The following is a 21707-nucleotide window of genomic DNA, read 5'->3' as shown; positions in this document are numbered from 1 at the left end:
TAAGAAAATACTCTCTGAAAAGGAGTGCAACCTGAGAAGACCAAAAACATCGATTTTGTGAATAAAGTGCAAGTAAAGAGCGAACACTTCTCTCATAGACACTGCACATATTTTTAAGTATCCTCAGTGGAGCTATTAAAGGAACCATCTCTGACTCAGACTTTTCCACGACGCCACCTAGAGAACGCATTTCCCAATCCATTTCGGATTGACCAATACAAAGATGAACCAAATAAATATGAAGTCAAAACCTTGACTTCAGTAGCGATGATGAGGCCGCCACACGATGGAAGTCTCACTCAGTCATCCGAATGAAGGCACACTTTTCCAACATGGCTTTCTTCTGAAATTCCTGTTATCAGAAGAGAGAACTAGGACAGATAGAACTGAGAATTCCAAATAAGAAAGGAGAGAGAACACTATTGCTTCAGCAGAAGAAAGGAAAAGGTGCTGTGAATACATCATGGAAATGCTCTCAGAGGACAGTAGAAAATATCCATGAAATTAAAGACACACACACACACACACACACACACACACACACACACAGAGACACGCTCACAAAGGCAGGAAAATGGATGTCACCAGAAAAGATAAAACAACAGATAACACAACAATGACAGCTTTCTGCCCCATGTGTTCTGCCTGGCTGGGAAAAGATGTCAAAAATGCAATTTTTGAAAACCTAAATATTAAGGACAACCAAAATGGTCTTCAAAAAACAAGGGGAAAAAAACCATCGGGAAAGAAAAAACTACAGTTAAATGATATATTTGGTCTTATTTTTTAAAAACCAGGATGTTAAAGAAAGGTTTAACATGACTTTCCTGTTGGATACTAAGAATTAAAAAATCTCTTTATGTGTTAAAAAAAGGTAACCTGTTATATGTCTACATATAATGTACATCATAAGTTTAAAAAAAAAAAAGGTAATTCTCCAGCATGTCAATTAGTGTGAGTTTGTTCGATAAAGCCCATAATAAATGGGCCTTTGGAAACACGAGGAAACGGGAACTGTCTGGGATAACGTCACTGGATTAGACAGCCCCAACACTCAGCCTATTATGCCTACAGAAAGACATTAAATGGGATCAGTCAGATCAAGAATTCACCTTCTCCAGCCCAGGGACACTGGTATTTCTTCTTCTCTTACAGAAGAGCAATAAGCTAACCCCCAGAGCAATCTTGAGAGAATCCAAGCCAATTCACCATGTTCCCAAGTCTGCCTGGTCAGCACCAAGAAGAGCACCAAGTGGTTTCCCCTTTCCCACTAGCTAGAAGGCCCAGACATTGCCTTCTAAACGTTAAGGGAGGAAGTCTGGGGGTGTGAGAAAGGATTACCAAAATCTAATCACAAGAAATCTTTTGTTTTTGTACTCTTACCTCTCACATGTACTGAGAAGCCTAGTACAGCACAGATAAATTTCCACCCTCTGTAGGAATACAGGAAAGGCTAAAATAAGTTTGATTTTTTAGAGTAAGTGGATATTCTCAGTTGGATTTCTAAAATACAGAAAGCAGAGGGACGCCTGGGTGGCTCAGTCCGTTGCGCAACTGACTCTTGATTTCGGCTCAGGTCATCTCATGGGTCGTGAGATGGAACCTCCCAGGAGCTCCACACTCAGCAGGGAGTCTGCTTAAAGATTCTCACCCTCTGCCCCTCCCCTGACCTGTGCACGCACACACGCACACGCTCTCTCAAATAAATGGATCTTCAAATTAAAAAAAAAGAAAAGAAAGAAAACAGAACTTCTTTAAGTAAGAAATATTGAAAGACCTAGTCCATTTGCTATTAGGGTTAAAATATTCTAAAGAACATTAACCCAGATTTAAAAAAAAAATCCAAGCAAATTTTCGTAAGTAATCAGAAATTGTTAAGTTCCCATTACGGAACAGAGAAAGACATTAATATTCACCAAAAAAAGGATATCAACCCATGGAGATCATGTCCAAAAATTCATTTATAAAGTTATATACATGCAACTAACTTGCCATTCTCCTATTTTGAATAAAAAATTAGAACACTTTTCTCATGTTTATATTTCAAAGATGATGAATGCAGACCTAGTGGAGTTATGCCTAAGTATAATGCATTTTTTATCACCCTGAAAACATTTATTTCCTAAAAAAAAAAAAAAAAAAGGGAGAGAGAAGTAAAGTGTATCAGGCAAGGTGACAGAGAAACCGTTATCCCTTCAAAAATCACACCGTATTTTTGCTGACAAGGTAAAAGACCTACTGAAATAGGCACAAGGCCCTGCTCACTTATCGGGGCAGGCTGTCTTCAGTAGTGGAGAAATGTAAAGCACACTGAAACTTCCCCTGCACTACCAACGCACATCTCTCAAGAGCATGTTGCGGAACCAGAGCCCATCTGCCTTCAGAGACCACTGACACACTTCTCAGAAGCAGACCCTTGTTAAGCGCTGAACTGCATCCCCACAAAAAAATATATAACCTGCCGCACTTGTGAATGTGACCTCCTTCGAAAATAGGGTATTGGCGGATATAACCAAGTGGTGATGAACTTACTGGGGTGAGTCCTAATCCAGTGGCTTGTGTTCTTGTAAGACCAGGGAAATCTGGGCAGAGAGACATACTCAGGGACCACAGCCATGTGAACATGGAGGCAGGGGTTGCAATTAAGTTGCCGCAAACGAAGAAACTCATGAGGCCACCGGAAGCTGGAAGAAACGAGGGATGATCCCCCCCTCTCGAGGCAGGGGACGGAGCATGGCCCTGCCTACACCTTGATTTCAGACTTCCAGGCTCCAAAACTACAAGAGAATAAATTTCTGTTGTTTTAATCCATCGGTTTGTGGTATTTTGTTACAGTAGCCCTAGAAAACTAAGACACTCAGTCTCTTATGTTGTAGAGACGTGAAGAAGGAGACAAAGACCACAGGGTGCCAATTAGATACAAATTTGAGTTTCATTCGAGCCATTAATTATCCCTTAAAGGATAAACATTCAGAAATTTCTACCAAGGTTCTTGCTTCTGGGTTGTCTGCTGTCTAGTAAGGGCAGGTCTTGCCCATCTACCATTGGGAAAAATATTCCATTCTCTGGAGAAGTGCTTCTGTCCCCTAGTGGGAAAGAAGATACTAAAATAACATCTAAGGAGTTTAATAATATTAAATAAACACACATCTTAAGTCGGAGAACTGTATGTCATTTGTCAACCCGTCACAGAGATTAAAACTTGAAAGGTAGGTAACTTGACATAGCACGACCTACTGTTCTGGGTAAGAATAAATGATCTGCCTCTGGGTATATATAATCCTACAATAAAATTAAAGTCCTTCCCCCAAAGCTCTCAAGGTATGCTTACATTCCTGGGCAAGGTGGAAACCCGCACTGGGGAGGCCCCCAACACATTCAGGAGTCTAGCAGCCTTCTCTGTCTAAATAAGTGTAGCCCAGAGGAGTAGAGGCATCAGCATAAAATTCGTTGTGACATTATTAACGTACACTGATTAAATAGAAATGGCACTTCCCGGGATCTAGGAGAAAAGGCGTGCTCATTCAAAATCTGATCTTCAGCCCAACAGTGTAGCAGAAAGAACATTTTTAAACCAAAAACGTCTTTCATAAGCCTTGATGAGGATCGTGATTTCGATCAAAAACTGACAAAATGTATTGTCAAAAAGAAGCCAGAATTGAACTGTGTAGAAGAAAAGCACTAAAACTCCAGGACATCTTAGGCAAGTCAAGAAAATTCTCACATATTTCAATGCAACTGCCATCATCTACTAAATTTAGAAAATTATTGCAGTTTTGCAAGTATGGATTACTCACAAATATATTTTTTTTCCTCTGATTTAATGAGCCCTGCCGGGTAAAGCTGTCATCTCTAACTCAGGTTAATTTGGGGGAACCTGCTTTTCCCAGATGGCGTCAAGGAGAGCAGACAGCTAATATGAGATTAATCTCAAAGTCACACGTTTTTTATCTCGATGTGGAGTGCAAGAGCTGTTAGCCTCAGAGCTTGCTTTGATCCATCTCTTAAACCAGCATCCTACTATGGATTCTCCAGAATATTCCCAAAATGTCATGTTTCTCTGCCAGAAAACTGCCATTGTTACCCTGAGAGTGTGATAGACTCTGCAGCAAACCTGGCTGAACCACCCTCCCTGCTCTACAGGAGATGAAATATCAAATAACAGCACGTCCTATGTCTTTACGGCATCAAGCCCATGGCTAATTTAGTGCCCCAAAGCTTACCTGTCCCCTAGATTAGTTCTAGAAACTCAGCATTACAAATCTCTGGACCTCCGGCCAGAAGCCGTTCACCTGCCAAAATGCTGATGAATTAAATGACCTTTCATCGTATTTCCAGTCTTCTTGTTTGTGGTTGTGAGGCTGGGCTCCAGGCATCTTTTTCATGCTCACAGCCAATGTCTTGGAAAGTATAATTTGGCATGCATTTCTCAGTCTTCACAGGTGAAGAGACTGCCCCCCGCCAAACAGTACAACATCCTAACCCGGAGATGTTCATAAAGAAAAAAAAAAAGAAAGAAGGAAAGAAAAACCCCAGCACTAACAACGAGAGCAGTGCTGTGAAAACACAATCCACTATAAAATGTCCACCTAAGAAAATCTGGTGGGGAGGGGCGCCTGGGTGGCACAGCGGTTAAGCGTCTGCCTTCGGCTCAGGGCGTGATCCCGGCGTTGTGGGATCGAGCCCCACATCAGGCTCCTCTGCTGTGAGCCTGCTTCTTCCTCTCCCACTCCCCCTGCTTGTGTTCCCTCTCTCGCTGGCTGTCTCTATCTCTGTCACATAAATAAATAAAATCTTTAAAAAAAGAAAATCTGGTGGGGAAACTCGAATTTTCCATTTAAACCAGCATCCTCAATAAAGCCTGCAGATCTAAATCATCTAAAGCACTCTTTAAAAATGTGGACGCCAGATCACACCCTACACCAACTGAATCAGAATCCCTGGGAGGGATCAGGCGGTTGGATTTTTTTAAAGCTCCACTGATTTGTGTACGTGACCCTAATGTTCACCTGGAGTTAAGAACTACTGACCTAGACCAGAGGCCGGCAAGCTTTTTCAGTAAAGGGCCGTACCGTAAATGATCGAGGCTTTGTGCGCAGTCTCTGTCACGACTCGACTCTGATCATCTGGCGCTAAAGTAGCCACAGAGAAGATGGAAATGAGCAAGTGCAGCTGGGTCCCAATCCAGCTTTATTGAGGAACACTGAAATTTGAATTTTATTTAACTTTACATGTCACAAAATAGTGTGCTGCTTCTAATTTTTTTTCAATCATTTGAAAATGTAAAGATCATTCTTAACTTGCAGGTCATACGAAAATAGATGGCAGGCCAGATTTGGCCAGAGCACAGTTTATTGACCCCTGATCTACACAGCAGATGGAATACATACCTCTCAATCTTTTCACAAAAACATCATTTGCAGGGCGCCTGGGTGGCTCAGTGGGTTACGCGTCTGCCTTTGGCTCAGGTCATGATCCCAGGGTCCTGGGATCGAGCCCCACACTGGGCTCCCTGCTCAGCAGGAAGCCTGCTTCTCCCTCTCCCACTCACCCTGCTTGTGTTCCCTCTCTCTCTCTCTCTCTGTCAAATAAGTAAATAAAATAAAATAAAATAAAATAAAATAAAATAAAATAAAATAAACCAACAACAACAACATTTGCTCAGTGACTCTGTCAGTCAGTCCTAGAAAAGATCCCCTTCAAAGCATGGGTACCTTCAGATTCAAGTTGGTCCAGGCCATATGAGGCAGCCGTATTAACATGGCTAACGGATGGGACAACGGTTCTTCTCTCCGAGGAGGCCTCAGCATCAGGAAGCACTGGGAAAAGGCTGGGGGCTTCCTCCATTATTCCAGGGGGAGTCACTGGAGAGCCCCACACTGGTGTGAACAATTCCTCGTTTGGCCCCGTGAGAGTGTCCATTAGGTCTGTCAAACACAAGAGATAGCCCTTGACCCAAAGATGATCATCAGGGGAAATATATACACGTCTTTCTGCTTTTTAAGCAAGAAATGATCAATGAAACCAGTATCTTATATGCAGCAAGTCTGGCACTTAGACCAGCTCCCCCTTCCCACAGTGCATCAATCCAGCTATGCAAGGTACTTTATCATCTGGGAAAATGTACTGTCTCAAATCAGAAGTTAATTTTTAAAATTTTGATTTCCCATTTATTCTACTGACAATTTTAGGGATTTCACACAATTTTATACGATTTACTGCCAAAGATAGGAAATTTAACAAAAAAGTATTAAAACAGATGTCAAAGACTACTTTTAAAAGTCAAGTCAAAGGGTAAGGGTATCTGTGTCTAGAATATGCTCAATTTCAACGCAGTCAAATTTAGCCCCAGGTTTTCCCAAATATAAAAACTCTAGAATAGTAGTATTTTGCACGTCTGGTAGATCATCAGAATCTCTGAGGTAATTTTTTAGAAGTCTATTTCCATGCTTTCCAGATATCCCAACTTACTAAATCAGAATCACCTTTGCGATGAAGCCAGAAAAACTACTTTTTAAAGCTCCTAGGATCTGGATGCATAGACTCTTATATACATCGCTGTTAGGAATATACATTGGTGCAACCACTCTGGAAAACAGTGCGGCATTGCCCCCTAGAGTCAAACATTCATAGCTAGAGCCCAGCTCTAGGTATACAACCAAGAGAAACTCCTGCACTTCTCCAGGGGAGGATATGTAGGAGAGTATGCATGGCAGCAAGCAATGTTCCCAACAGCCAAACCTGGAAATGACCCAAATGCAAATTGCCAGAAGAGACTGGATGAAGATGAGATGAATAAACTGTGATCTATTTTCACAGTGGAATATTATAAACAGTCAAAACAAAACATTCACAGTTAGTAAATCTTAGACATAGACTATTGAGTAAAACAAGCAAGTCCCAAAAAGGCTATCTGCAGCACAATACTGTTTCTATAAAGTTAAAAACTACTAAAATATTTAAATGCATGATTTTAGGCATAAATACAGACACTATAAAACTAAGATAAAAGGATACCGAGGAAATGAGGAACAGAAGATTCAGGATGACAGTTAACATCAGAGGAGGAAGAGGGTGGAATGGACAGGGTGATGGGGTTACATGTAGGTTACTAACCAGGCCATAGAGGTTTTTTGGAGGCTTAGGATTAGGAGATATTTATTACTTTGTTAAAAACAACTCAGTTAATAAATAAAAGTAGGCTTTACTTAGACCAATAATGAGACAGAGACATGAGGTCCAAAAACAATAATTAAATAGTAATAATTTTTGTAATTTCCAGGTGATTCTGATATCACCAAGATTTACAAACTTTGCTGTCCTTAAGATATCAGAGCATTTGACAGCCTCCTATACAGAAAGCACTTTGTAGCCATTACTTCAAATCCTTAAAATAACCTGTAAGATAGGTAGGCATTATTTAGAGATGCACAAACCAAACTTGGAGACATGAGGAGACTTGCTTAAGACCACAATACTAGTGAGGGCCAAAGCTGGGATTTGAACCGAGGTCCTCACTGTTTTCACTTCACCCCCTGGCTCCTAGCAGCCGGAGCTGTCAAATAGGGAAAGAGTTCTCAGGAGGCCTGGCCTTCACAGGCCCCAATGACGAGCCACCAGATTTTACTTGGGAACTAACCCCTCATCCTGGTAGGCTTTGCCACGTCTCTCCAAACAACAGAGAGTTCACCCGCCTTTCCGGTACATTCTCCAGGTGAGATGTGTGTGTACACCCTGGGGACAGAGCCAGGTTGCCACACTTATTCTATTCCTTATAACTTAGAAAAGACACACCCCCACAATTCTAAGTCCAAGTTCCCCCCCCCCTTACAAACCTTCCAGAGCAGAAGTAACTTCAAAAGACAGAGGCACGGCTGTAGCTGAAACCGTAGTGGGCCGGGGCTCCCATCTCCTCGACAGCTGAGTAACAGCAGGATCTGCAGATGTGGCAGAGGGAGACCCTCTTCCTTCCTCGGTCTTACCATTTTCTCCAGTAACCTCGAGGGTAGAAACCTCCTGCTCTTGCATCTCCAATGATAAAGTGGCTTCTGCTTCTTCAACAGCTGTTGTCATCTCTTGAGTGATGATGTCTTAAAGGGGGGATACAACAATTTAAAATAGACAAATTCCCTATACCTTAAAATGTCACTCTGTAATTAATAAATTGGAAAAAAAGAAGATAGCTCTTTCAGGGTATGGGAAGGCAAACGGATCACTCAGACACAAAATGCCAGCAAAGACATGTTTTCAGTGTTGCTGCTTTCAGGAGCGATGAGTCATTCTAAGACCGAGATAAAGAAGTTAAAATGTAAAACATAAAATACAAAACAAAATAGATCAACAGTCGAGCTCCCTTTTATGAATATCAACATAACCAGTTTGTTAAGAAACAAATTATCAACTGTAGGTCTGTTGGTAATGTAAAAAAATAAAAATAAATAAAAAATAAAAAAAGAAACAAATTATACAGTTTAAGTGACATTCAAAAATTCTCATCATTTATATATATTAACTTTCACATTTGCATTTCTAAAGGGGAAAGGAAAGTCAGCATTTTGAATAAAGAAGTAATTATTACAGTAACTAAGGTTTACTGGGTTTCTATTACATGCTATATACACACACTGCTAAGTGTATGGTGGGCATTACCTTGTTTTATCTCCCAATGTGCACTAAGGGGAGGTAGGTACTATTATCATTCCATGGAAGCCATTTATCATAGCAGTCAAGAATGCAGGCTTTAGGGGCACCTGGGTGATTCAGTCGGTTAAGCATCAGACCCTTGGTTTCAGCTCACGTCATGATCTCGGGGTCGTGAGATAGAGCCGCTCCCCACTCCCCAGGCTCTGGGATCAGCAATCAACGAGGAGCCTGCCTGAGATTCTCTTCCTCTCCCTCTGCCCCTCCACCCCAGCTCGAGCTCTCACATGTGCTCTCTCTCAAGTGTGCTCTCAAATAAATAAATAAATAAATAAATAAATAAATAAATAAATAAAATAGATAATGCATGTAAAACACTTAGCACACACCCCGGTACTTATATAAGTACTCAACAAATATCAACTTTGAAAAAAAAAGTAAGAACTAGAAACAGTGATGGAAATTTTGAAAATACCATTCAAAATTTCTGCACATCTCGTATTCTCCCTACTTCCTATAGAGAAAAAAATAATAATATGATAATTGTTCTAGATTACTTTTAAAGCCTGATCTTCAACCAAACCCACAGAGGAATAAGATGAATCGGGAAACCGATGACCATCTCAGGTTACTCCTCTGTTCATAATAACCAAAAACATGAAGAAGTCATCGCATATCCTGAAGAACAAAACGTCCTAAGTAGTCCCTGGGCCCTTAAATGATTGGCATTTGACTTGTTCACTTCTGAAAAACACTTAATCACCAGAAAACAGGTAGAAAGCTTTTTGACTATTCTCTAACTACTGTTGTCAGTAATCTCAGTTTTTCATATTCTTTTTGGCTTGAACAACAGCAAAAAAATTTAAGTGAAAGGAATTATTTAACTGTTTCTCTCTACAAAGAACATTGAGAAACTTTTTGATTAATATGAACAATGCAGGCAGTCAAATTGGATAATTTCAGTCTGAATGGTTCTCTATCTTCATTTACTCATCCCCTGATTTGGTATTTATGGAGCACCTAATATGTGCCAGATACGTGCTATGTACTGGGAATAAAAGTAAGTCACCTATTAAGAGACTGCAGTTGAGGAGCACTGGCTGGCTCAGTCGGAGGAGCACGTGACTCTTGATCTTAGGGTTCGTCAGTTCAAGCCCCACATTGGGTGTAAAAATTACTTAAAAAAATAAATAAACTTAAAAAGATAGAATATAGTTGAGTGAGGCAATTATAAGTAAGGAGTATATTCAATAATCAAAATAATAATCAGACAATCACCAAATTCATTTTACTTTTTAGACTGTATTATACAAGCTAATGCAATTCTAATACATAAGAATCATAGATTCAAGTATGTGATAAATAATCTGGAGCTATATGACTTAATGCTCCAGGAATATCTTAAAATGTTATGGAAAATCAAAGTAAACTTCTTGTTCAGTCATATCCAATAACTTCATGGTCATGGAGACCCAACTCTCCTAATAGAATTTTAAAAACCAACGTACAAAATAATTTCTTGAAGCTTCTTTTTTTTTTTTTTTAAGATTTTATTTATTTCTTTGTCAGAGAGAGAGCACAAGCAGGAGGAGTGGCAGGCAGAAGAAGAAGCAGGCTCCCCACTGAGCAGGGAACCCGATGCAGGACTCAATCCCAGACCCTAGCTGAAGGCAGACGCTGAATCGACTGAGACCCCCAGTTTCTCGAAGCGTCTATGAAAATTTATAGTATACTAAGTCTTTCAGTCTTTAAAAAATGAATAGGACATGTAAAATTCAGTCTTATCATTTTAATTCAATCTCAACACTTTATAAAACACATTACTAATTTGATATTTCCACTAATTAGGCTACTTAGCTGAAGTAACAAGACGTACGCATTCCAAAACAATTTGGAGTGAGCATATGCACATTATACTGAGTCTATCCTTCCCTCATGCTATTATCTGACAAACTACATACACCAAAAACATTATCCATCAGCAACAAATGTAAGGCTCGTCAGCTCATAATACTCACAGATACAAAGGTCAAGAGGAAGTAGTGCTGAATCAAGCCAGCAGAGAGGATTTATCAGTTTCGGGGCTTTTTCTTATTTCTAGATGAATTTCTTTTTGGGAAAACAAAGTATCCTACACTGTAAATAAGTATCCTACATTGTTTATTATACCATAAGTATCCTGTGTAAATAAGTCTCCTATACTGTTTATTATACCATTTAAATATATAGCTAATTCTTTAACATTTTCCTGAATAGTTATATATTTTCATAATAACATGCTTGAAAACTATCAGTCTATATCAGGGTTCCTCAGCACTGCTGACATTTTGGCTCAGAAAAATCTTTGTGGATGGGGATTTTAGGATGTTTAGCAACCTCTTTGGCCCCTACCCTCTAGATGCCAGGGGCACCCCTCTGTTATGACAACCAAAAATGTCTCCAAAATTGCCAAATGATAGGGGTGGGAACAAACTGTTCCCAGTTGAATACCATGGCCTGTACACAGAGATTATATTTGGGTGTAATTTTTATATAAAACATATTTTTATTTGTCTACTTTTGCTTTTCATTAAAACTTAGATAACTTTACTCCTAAATTATCACTTTAAAAAAACATAAAACAAGACCTAAAACTAATACAATGTTATATGTCAATTACATCTCAATTAAAAAAAAATAATCAGATTGAAACATTCCAAATTAAACAAAACTTGTTTTTTTCTTTCTTTCTTTTACCTTTCAATGGATTTCCCAATGGTTGATGTGCCTCAGCTTCATATTCTGAGATGGAAACAGTGGTCTCTAGGAAAACCATTGCATCATCTTCCCTAGTAGACTCCATGAAGTCTGCAGTATCTTGGAAGAGGCTGACAACAGAGACCTTATCTTCCACAGGACTTGTGGGAGTAAAGGAACTTTGATCGGTGAAGGCAGATGATGGCACCTCCCCCTGTGCCATCAGCAGGGCTGTCCCCATGGGTGCTTCCCCTTCCAGCAGCCCCAGAGCCACATCTGAAGCCTCGGTCACAGATTTGCCCTCTTCCATACCTTCCACAGGGTCATTATCGGTTTCTTGGGCTATCTGAGACGTTTCCGTTCCCACCTGAGTCTCTATATTGTCTCCAAGCTTTGGGGTCTTTATCTGGCTTACATGCTCTAATTTGGTGTCATCCCACTCATCACTCAAGACAGGGGCAGCTGGAACAGCTGTGCTGACACTCACTGGGACCCCTGGGGCTCCCAGCAGCCTGTCAGTTTCTGGCTCAACACTCAGGGTGTACTCAGAAGTTGTGAGCCAGTGCTTGGTGGCAGTAGTCTGGGTTTCATCAGCTGTCATCTGAGAAGGCTTCTCCCTCTCAGGCATGGGGCTTCCAGGCTCCGTGCCCGCTATGGGCTCAGCTCTGGGGAAAAAAGCTGCCCTGTGTTCTGTGTCTGCTTCAGATTTCTCAGTCCTGGGATTGGCAGTTAGCATTTCTTTAGTATTCACATCGGATGAAGGTAAATGTCCCAGACTAACTCCTTCCTGACTTTCACTTGCAAACAATCGATCATCTGCATACTTCAGAAAACCCTGTGTGGTTCCTGTGGTCCCTTCTACAAGGGGCTGAATGATGGTACTACCGAAGTGTTCCTCCTTCTTGTCGATATTCAGAGGAGCAGTTGCAGGGATAGGATTGGTTAGCATGGCCTCGGAAAGTCGGCTTTCAGGAGACACCGTCTCTGGCTGGCTGGAAACAAACACCTCCTCCTTGGCAGGGACCACTGTCTCAGTAGCAGTGTAAATGTCAGGGCTGTTAGGCTGCATGAGCCCAGCTCCTACTGGATGGGCTTCTTTGTTAGTAGGAAATACTTTATTTAATGACGTTGCTGATGGTCCTGCTAACACCATCACTGGATCTTCAGAGACCACCAACTGGGGACTGCACCTTGAAGTCACCGAGTCATTTTCTAGGTCATCTGTGTTCATTCTCTCAGGCCGCCCTGTTTCTGCATGAATGTGTGCTATCTCCCTCCTTTCCATTTTGGGGAAGGCCACACATTGTGTGGCAAAGTGGAGAAGTACAAGGCTACAGAATGTCAGACAAATGTGCAATACAATTGGTCTGCTCATAGTGGAAGAGAAATGTGCACATAAATCAGCAGAGTTGACAATTCCAGTAATTGAGTCCTGCAGAAAAATAAAGCAGATCAAGCTGTCACATAAACGTATTTTGTAAATAAGCCCCTTTAATTTAAACCATAAGTAAAATAATCTTGACTTCGTGCTCAGAGATGGTATGGAAGAGATGGTTGTTCTATTTCTTTGGTACCTTTGAGACACGGATAACCCAGTTCATTTTTCCCTGCTGAATTTTGCAGCTGATTTAACTGGAAGCTCTCTAGAAAAGGTACGCATAGTTCGAGGACTAAGTTCATTGTTTCTTAAATATCTATTTGAAAAAAATTACCCTTGAAGTCACATTTGCAATATTCTGAGACAGCTGAAGAGAAAAAGAAGGCTGAGTTTCTCTACACAAGGAAAGAGGAATCCCCCTGGATTCAGAGCTGAGGCCTCCTGCCAAACTATCAGAACCACATGAATGAGTCATCTTGGAAGGCATCCTCCGGCCCCAGTCAAACCTTCAGATGACTGTAGCTGCAGCTGACATCATGACTGCAACTTCTTGAGAGACCTTGAACCAGAACCACCTAGTAAGGTGGTTACTCCCAAATTCCTAATGCACAGAAATGGGATGAAATAATAAACATTTATTGCCACTGAGTTAGGGATAATTTGTTACACAGAAATCTTGAATCCACGGTACTTTGGGAGAAGATAGGAATAAGATGATGTGCAGAAAAGGAACAGCACACATCAGGGACCATAAATTTAGCAGCAGAGGAAAACTGAAGCCAGAGGTGACTAGAAGAAAGCCACCACACTCCCGCAAGGATCCTCAGAGATAGTGAGAGGGATGGCAAGTTTCCCCACATGTGGGAGGAGAGTCTGTAGCAATTTTATTTAAATATTAAATTACATACCAGCAGCTAGCATTGTTTAAAAAGGAGAGAATATGGGAAAGATACTTGGAAAAGAGGGAATAGCATGTGTCAAGGCATGTCAACATTCTGAACATTAGTTATCACCATACTTTAAATGATCCATAAACAATCCCACTTGATAGCCAGGTAACAGGTTTAGTAAGAGTATTTGGCTTGCTTGCCTCTAATTGCTCTCCTCAAAACAAAAACATAGAAGGGCTGTAAATGTTCACAGCTGATGAAACTATATCTTCGTATGGACATGCTGAACTATGAAAGTGGATATAGTCAAACATGTGGAAAAGCTCTAGAACCCTCCGATCTATTCTTTCCTGAACAAATATTTTTCCCATTCAGTGAAATCTTATTAAACATCCCAGACAATGTAGTGTGTGGCCTAAAACCTTGGTCTACAGGATCCCATGCTTCTGGATAAAAACCTGAAAAAAACAGGCCATTGTGAATAACAATAGAATTTAGAGGGTCATGGACTGGAATCAGAAAAGCAATTCCTGAATCCTAGCTTTATTGTGGTTAAAACTTGCTATGGGATACTGTGCAAATGGCCTCAGTCTTTCCGTTGCCAAAATGAGGAGTTAAGCAAAAGTACTGTAAATCTTTTCTACCTCTATGATTCCATTTTCATATTTTATCTACAGGTCATAAAATTAAAATACAAATGTTTTCACATTCCAACAATCATGCCATCAAGTAGGCAAGGCACTCAAATGACTGAATGGATGTTTCACATCTTATTTATATGTTCTGGAGTCACGTGGACTGAGAAGAGAATCCTATAAACAAATCAGAGTAGGGGGGGGTAAACCATAAAGATTTAATATCACCTCAACTGCCTTTCCCAAACAGAATTTTCCCTCAAGGTTTTATTTTCAGCTAGATCTTGAGCTTTAGAATTTTTGTGTGAAGGCAATTCTGCCATTGCTCTAGAAGACCTTCCTTCTGTAATTAAGTGTCAGCCACCTGCTTTCTAAATCCAACTACAGAGAAAGTGGGGGTGAACTGCAAGCCTATTCTATGTCTGTGTACTGCGGCCATATGTTCCTTCTCCCCACTATTCAAAGCAATGCCTGAACTTTAAAAGAGGCAGAAAAGACAGCCTATAAGAATGACAGCAGGGAGCGTGTCTGCAACTCAGATAAATTGGCAAATGACCTTCAAGTTCTAGGTCTTTCTCCATCTTTCAAAGCACAGTACAAGTTCACACAGCCACTCCCAAGAGTTTGGTGTCCCCCAGAGAGAGCTACATGACATTAGAGAATAAATAAGAAAAGGCTGACCATTGTCAATTCAACGGCCATATGTCTAAAACTAAAGAATCATCTGCAAGCATATTTTAAAGGCTATATGCCTTTTCTTTTTTTTCCCCTCAACATTGTATCCCTTCCCTGGCAGAGAGCCTGGCACAGAGGAAATGCTCAGTAAATATTGGCTGAACAAACAGAGGAATGTCTACAGCCTGCTTTGTAGGGGAAGGGGAGGGTGGGGAAATTTCATTGCTAATTAGTACTGTGTCTTAATTATCTTAAATTAACTCAGTCATAAGAATATTGAACAAACAAAAGAATATTTCTCTAACTTTTCTTTCACACCATGGCAATGCTACTTTCTTTCCACTATAATTCATCAGTGCAAATTAATTCAGGTAAATAAACTCTAACCAAATTGCTGACTGATAGTGGGTATTGGCTTCTAATAGCTTAAAAAGCATCCCTTTCGGACCAAGTCAGTAGCACTTTGTCTATCACTTGCTATCAAGGTATCCTAATGGCTCCTCGGTCCTCTGAACAACGTGCTGCATTTCTCCCACCAGTGGGCAGATAAGCTGTTCTGTCACCCATTATCTTTGACAATCTTAAATAGATACAGTCCAGAATCTGTTTCCTTGTCAAGTGGAGGCATACTCAAGTTACAAAGACAAATGAAAGACAACATAAAAAATACAGACTTAGTCATCTTGTTAGATTTAATAATCAATGGTTTTTTTAAAACACTTGGTCAACATTTTTTCCAACTAAAATGTATACTATTGCTCAGTGTGTTACCAAAATGTAGACACTAGGGGAACCAACATGTGAAAACATTCTCATCCGTGACAAAGCTATTTTTTTTCAAAGGAAATTGAATTCCATCTATGATATAGAAGGAACATGAGCATTGCCCTAAGAGTACTCAAGACACAGGAGGCCTATAGAGTATGCCAAAACACTGGTGACAAACTGCCTGGTATTTTCCTCTTCTTGGGATAAACACAAATACCATAAATAGCAGGCACAGGGTTTTGGGAGGAAAGGTGCCTAATCTTAGATTTTCACTGTCTCCTGGAAGATACTTGGATGCCACCTCAGACACACCATCTTCTTCACCTAAACTTTGGTATCACCCTGAACTCTTCTCTACATTCTAGATTCACAACCTCTGTGGATCCCTCCCTCATAATATCTCCTGATATTCGTCACCTCACCAGTGGTTATTACTTTAATGGCCTCTCGACTGATGATCCTGTTCAGACTCTCTACTCTACAGTCCATTTTATATAATCCAGACGGTTTATTCTTAAGAATAAAAATGACAATAACCAGTCAAAGATGGCCACCATTTGGAGGATGCTATGTGCCAGGTGTTGAGTGCTGTATGTAAACTACCTTATTTATTCTTTTTTTTTTTAAGATTTTATTTATTTATTTGACAGAGAGAGAGACAGAGAGAGAGGGAACACAAGCAGGCTTCCTGCTGAGCAGGGAGCCTGATGCGGGGCTCGATCCCAGGACCCTGGGATCAGGGCCTGAGCCAAAGGCAGACGCTTAACGACTGAGCCACCCAGGCGCCCCTACCTTATTTATTCTTAACAACCACCTAATGAGATAGGCACTACCATAATCTCCATTTTTTTAGAGAAAGCTACAAGCTTATAGAAAACAACTAACTTGCCTATGTGATCGTGTCTGTTTTTGAACTTGTGAATTCTGTCAGACTTCAAGTTCCCTCCCTTTGCCAAACACATCATTGAATGTCACCAAATTTCCAAATGCCGAGCTCCATATCTGTAATGCAACCCCATACCACTAGCCCCTGTACAAACCATCACAAGCTGAGTAGATTGCCCTTACGTGTGCCGTACTCATCTCAGGTTCCCAAGTTTCGCTCACAAGACTGCAGTAGCCAGAGCACTCCCTCCTTCCCTCCCCTGGGTATCCAGCCCTGCCCCCCCCCCCCCCCCGTCACGTCCTGTTTACTAACTGCTGTCACAAAAAAAGCCTGGCCCAATCTCTTCCCACCCTTCTCCCAACTTCTCCAGCACAAATCATCAGATCTGTAAGTCTTGCCACCTCAAACAAGAGTATGTCCTTTGCATGCAAACACTGGTGTTCTATCTTCCTTTGTTTGCCATATAATTACTAATAATGGTAGGCACATAGGGGAGGTGTTCAATACATATTTGCTGGAGTGAAGTGAATATAAATAACCATTTACAAATGTGAAAAAGGATGTTCAGATTCTCCACTTTCTGGAGATTTTCAATGACATGCCATGGTCTCTCCATCTCCATAACTATGTTATGTTTTGTTCATCACCTGGCCAATTTTGGCTACTCATTCAATGTATCGTTTTAATAACAGTAATAACTACCTGTATTCTCATTTCTGCTATATTTTAGGTTTTCAGAATTTATTTCCTTAAAAAAATAGATCAACAGTTACAAGTGACACATCTCAGAGCCTCAGGTCAACTTGCCTCCCAATGACCATTGCACCTCTTAAAAACCAATTAAGGATTCTATGCTTGATGAGGGGGAAAGGAAACTCTTTCCCTTCTTTGTTTATATCTTAATAATCTTTCCATTTAGTACTTTTCCTGATCCTCAACAGTCATTGTCTTACCTTTCCTTTTTTTTTAATCCTAACAGTTGTCTTGCTAATGCTATTTCATTTGTCTAAAGCTGAGTTTATCAAGACTCTGACCCTATCAACCCAACTGTGGCACACAGCATTGCGGCACCCCATTTCGGATTCACTGCACTACTGACAACTGTCATTGGCCGAATATATTGGCTCTAAGATCGTCTGGCCCCCATCATTCTTCACTATAAATTAAGTAGCTGGAATGACAGATGATCCTTTCAGGAGCATGTTTGGCCACAGTGGAAGGGGTGAGAACGGAGTAACCACAAAGAAAAGCATAGTTCCCCAGGAGGAAAGCAGCATCAGTGCTGACAGAGAAGAGGGTAAGTGGGCTGGGGTCAAGAAGGTTACACCGGCAACTACCAGCAAAGTGCTCTACCATCCCTGCAGACCACAACAAAGCTCGACAGGCTCTGAGCCCAAGAGCTTTGTTCGCCACAATTTAGCGATGTAGACAAATGAAGATGTCTGCACTTATAGCCCCTAGTGCATCAGCCTATCCCTGGGAAAAGAAAATGAACGGAAGTTTCTTTTTTTTTTTTTTTAAGATTTTATTTATTTGAGAAAGAGAGAGAGAGAGCTTGAGCAGGGAGAGGGGCAAAGGGAGAGAGAGAAGCAGATTCCCCGCTGAGCAGCGAACCCAATGCAGGGCTCCATCCCAGGACCCCAGGATCATGACCTGAGCCCAAGGCAGACACTTAACTGACTGACCCACCCAGGTGCCCCTGAACTGAAGATTTAAATATTGACTTCAGGTTCCAGCTCTACCCAGGGCAAATCACTGAAACTCAGGTGCCTTGTTGTAAAGTGGAGGTGACAATGCTCATTCTGTTTTCTTCAAAGGGTGGAAAACAGACAATACGTGATAACAGACATGAAAACAGTCTGATGAAAAAGTTTTAGGTATCATTCGATTTAAGACATATTAGTGTGATACTAACATACATTGCCCTCCAACTACAGAAATGTGAGCAATTCTAATCATCCGTAACATCCTTTTCCCCCTAGATATTACCACGGAGCTTCCTCTTTCAGCTCCTCCTGTGGACAAAATGACCTGCTGTTTGCAGAATCCCGTCCTAATCCATCTTGGTCAACAAGCTCTTCTCCATCCATCATACAGTTATTTTCAATGACCCAATTTGACACTGCATTTCTGTTCTTTGTGGTTCACAAACCTCATTTGCTTGACAAGATCTCTAAGTACTAGCTTGCATTTAAAGAGAAAGTAATCGCCAGGTAGACATTTCAAGGAATAAACACAATATCTAACATTTCAAGCTGAAACTTGATTCAGATACTTTTCTTATAATCACCCAGTAAACACAATATGGAAAAGCAGAATTGACCACACATCTTAATTAGGGAATGAGTTTTCATTCTACAGAAATTAAACCCAGCTTCCCTATGTGAAAAAAAAAAATTCAATGAACAAAAATGCAATTCCATGCACGACTTTTCAGGCAAACGTCTGCTAAATAGAAAGAGTGAAGTACACCTTTAGTTGAAAGAATGGAAATTTTCTACAGCAGGTAAGCCCTTCTTCCTCATTTTGATTCTATCCTTGCCTTAAACCATTTCTGTAATAACAAATTATGAAATTGAAAAGTCTAGCAAGAAACACCAGAATGTAATAGTAAGAAGCCTCCAGTGAAAACAAAGACAAATCCATGTCTTCCTAATTGGCTCTGTTGCTGTAGCTACCCTTAGACTTGGTGAGTCTTGGGAGTTTTGTGAATAAACACAATCAATATCAAGTCTGCTGCATAAGTGTCTGTCTCATTATTAAGACAAATATAATAGCTCTACCTTAGTCATAAGAGTAAATCAGACCACCCTTAAATCTCTACTGTGTGTAAAAGCAACGATGCTCTGAAACTGTGAAATCTCACCCCGGTTTTGAGTTTCTTTCAATAGATGCTACAGAGGGCTTCTGCCAGCAAGTGAAAAGAAATCAGTCAATGACTTTAAACACGGTTGGCTTCAACAATACTCCTTGGAGTCCAACGGTGTGATCAAGGAAATACACAAAAAGAAAGGGAGGCATGCAAATTTTGACCACACAGTTTGCTTCCTATAGAAGCCCTTCGGAGCTCTATGAATGGTTTTGTGAACCACTCCTGCTCCCCCTTAAGTTTCTAACTAAAACTTCCAAAGAAAGAATGCAGACACTTTAAAGCATCCTCTCTCCTCTCCTCCACATCAGCTCTGCACTGAAATTAGGTGCCAAGATCCTGGCAGATCCCTGAGCTCGGCTTGGGAAGGCAAAGATTTCTCATCTTTGAGAACTCCAAACTCTTGAGAGTCCTATATTTTGTTCACCCCGGCTACCTTCAGCCAGCTCACCAGCCAGGGCTTCCATGTTTGTTACCTCAAAGGTCAGGTTCTGTCAGTGACCAGGACGCACGTGCGGTATCTGGGCATCTCCGGGCAACATCTACCAACCATTCTGCAGTCTCAGGCAGAGCCTGACCTCCTCCGTGTCTAGCCCACAGGCCCTCTTTCCAATTAAGAGACCTTTCCAAGCAGCATCCTCCTGCCGTGTCCTGGGGGACCGGTCAGGGTCTGAGCAAGGAGGTTCCGTGACATCTCTGCGCTAAACACTCAACTGTTGGTTTTCTGCAAAGTAGCAGAACACATTTCGGTGGCCACCGCAGCCCCCATTTGCTCCTCGGCTGCCGGACACTGATTGGTATCGGGGACATCACGATGGATGCTGTGAAAGGAGCAAATCGGAGTCTTCAGGAACTTCTCTACCACAGCCGTGCGAGGCAGGGAGGGGAGGGAGAGAAGAAAGAAAAGCCCACACAAAAGCAGCCAGCCCTGCAAGCCCCGCCAGCACAAAGGCCCGCGCGCTGGTGCGGAGCCGGGAGGCTGGGCTGGAGCGAGGAGTGCGGCGGGTCCTTCGAGGCCTGCGCGCCGCGCCCAGCGCGCCCCGAGCTGCCCTCGCGCACCCCGCGCCGGGGCACAGCGTTCCGGTGGGGGCTCGGGACGCACGCCCGACGCGCTCCGGGCTGCCGCGCTCCCCGGACCGCGGCGCTCCCGGGGCGACCCCGCGCCGCCCGGGACTCCGGCACCGTCTCTGCCCCGAGCCCCGTCTGCAGGCGCGGCCGCCCGAGTGGCAGCAGCCGGGCCCGTGCTCACCTGTGCGCCTTCAGCCGAGCAGCGCGCGGAGGAGAGCGGCGGCGCCCGCGCTGGGCATCCCCGGCGCGGCCCCTGCGGCGGCGGCGGCTCCCTCAGCCGTCTGGGACGCCAGGAGGAGGACGCTTCGCTTTGTTGCTTATTCATGAGGCCACGACGAGAGCTGGGGATTGGGCGGCGGGAAGATGTGCCCGCCCCGCCTCCGCTGGCACTGACACCCGATGCCGTCGCCTCACGCCCCTCGACGCCCACTTCCCCGCCTCCGCTCCGGAGCCGGGGGCGAGTCGGGGTGGGGCGGGGGGGGGGGTCGTCCGGCTCCGATCCCGGCTCCTGGAACCTCGCCGGAGACCCCCTGCCCAGCTGTCCTTCTTCGAAGCCTGGGCTTCTGCGGCAGCACTCCCTCGGTGCCTACGGCCGGGGCACTGTTTTCGCTGGAAGAGCCCGAATTTCTCTGGTCTTTGATTAAGGCAAAGGACGCACGTCGGAAGCTGCAGGAGATTCCTTGTGGAAACGGTTCGGTTTAGGCGTGCCCCTAAGTAGGATGGTGTAAAGTAGCCCTAAACAAAGTATTCCCTTTTCAGAGAAGTTAAAAATAAGTGCTAACTACTAAGTATGGTTTATTGAGCCCTTACGCCTTCCAGGAGCAATGCTACGTGCTTTATTCAGTGCCGGCTCCATCTACTCGATAACCCTGAAAGAAATCATGGTAATCCCCATTTAACAGGGAACGAAGTTGAGGCTGAAGGCTGTGTAAGTTGCCCGAGATCTTACAACTAGGTGGTCACCAGGAATTCATGACCTCCATCCTTGAGTTTGTCAATGATTCAGTTTACTTTTTCTATTAACTCTCATTGTAGGTAAAAAGAGATGTCAGGAATCCAAAGGCCCTTTCTAGAACAACCCCCACAGAACCAGACATTTGCAAAGCACTTTTCACATACGTTATCTCTTGTACTTACTCATTCCCTTCTTTATAATAGCTGT

The 21707-nt window shown here is 42.4% G+C and overlaps 1 protein-coding gene across 2 annotated transcripts in view; it reads right to left on the bottom strand.

Annotated features, from left to right (window-relative positions):
* ARMH4 (armadillo like helical domain containing 4) overlaps nucleotides 1-21707 on the bottom strand; it is a 157578-nt gene that overhangs the window by 101363 nt on the left and 34508 nt on the right. Inside the window, exons 1-4 of one of the 2 annotated variants that reach the window (XM_045810472.2) lie at nucleotides 20727-20870; nucleotides 11377-12808; nucleotides 7836-8090; nucleotides 5715-5927 (exon numbers count right to left, since the gene is read on the bottom strand). In XM_045810472.2, the coding sequence (XP_045666428.2) occupies nucleotides 5715-5927; nucleotides 7836-8090; nucleotides 11377-12808; nucleotides 20727-20870 (2044 nt within the window). Of the gene's footprint in view, nucleotides 1-5714; nucleotides 5928-7835; nucleotides 8091-11376; nucleotides 12809-20726; nucleotides 20871-21707 lie in introns of those variants that run through there. The other variant, XM_045810473.2, reaches the window with a different exon arrangement.

This window comes from Ursus americanus, chromosome 26, assembly GCF_024610735.1.
Source record: "Ursus americanus isolate L20-20 chromosome 26, mUrsAme1.1.p, whole genome shotgun sequence".
Taxonomy (NCBI): Eukaryota; Metazoa; Chordata; class Mammalia; order Carnivora; family Ursidae; genus Ursus; species Ursus americanus.
Note: the sequence above shows the minus strand (reverse complement) of the source record. Positions and strands in the feature narration are given on the sequence as shown.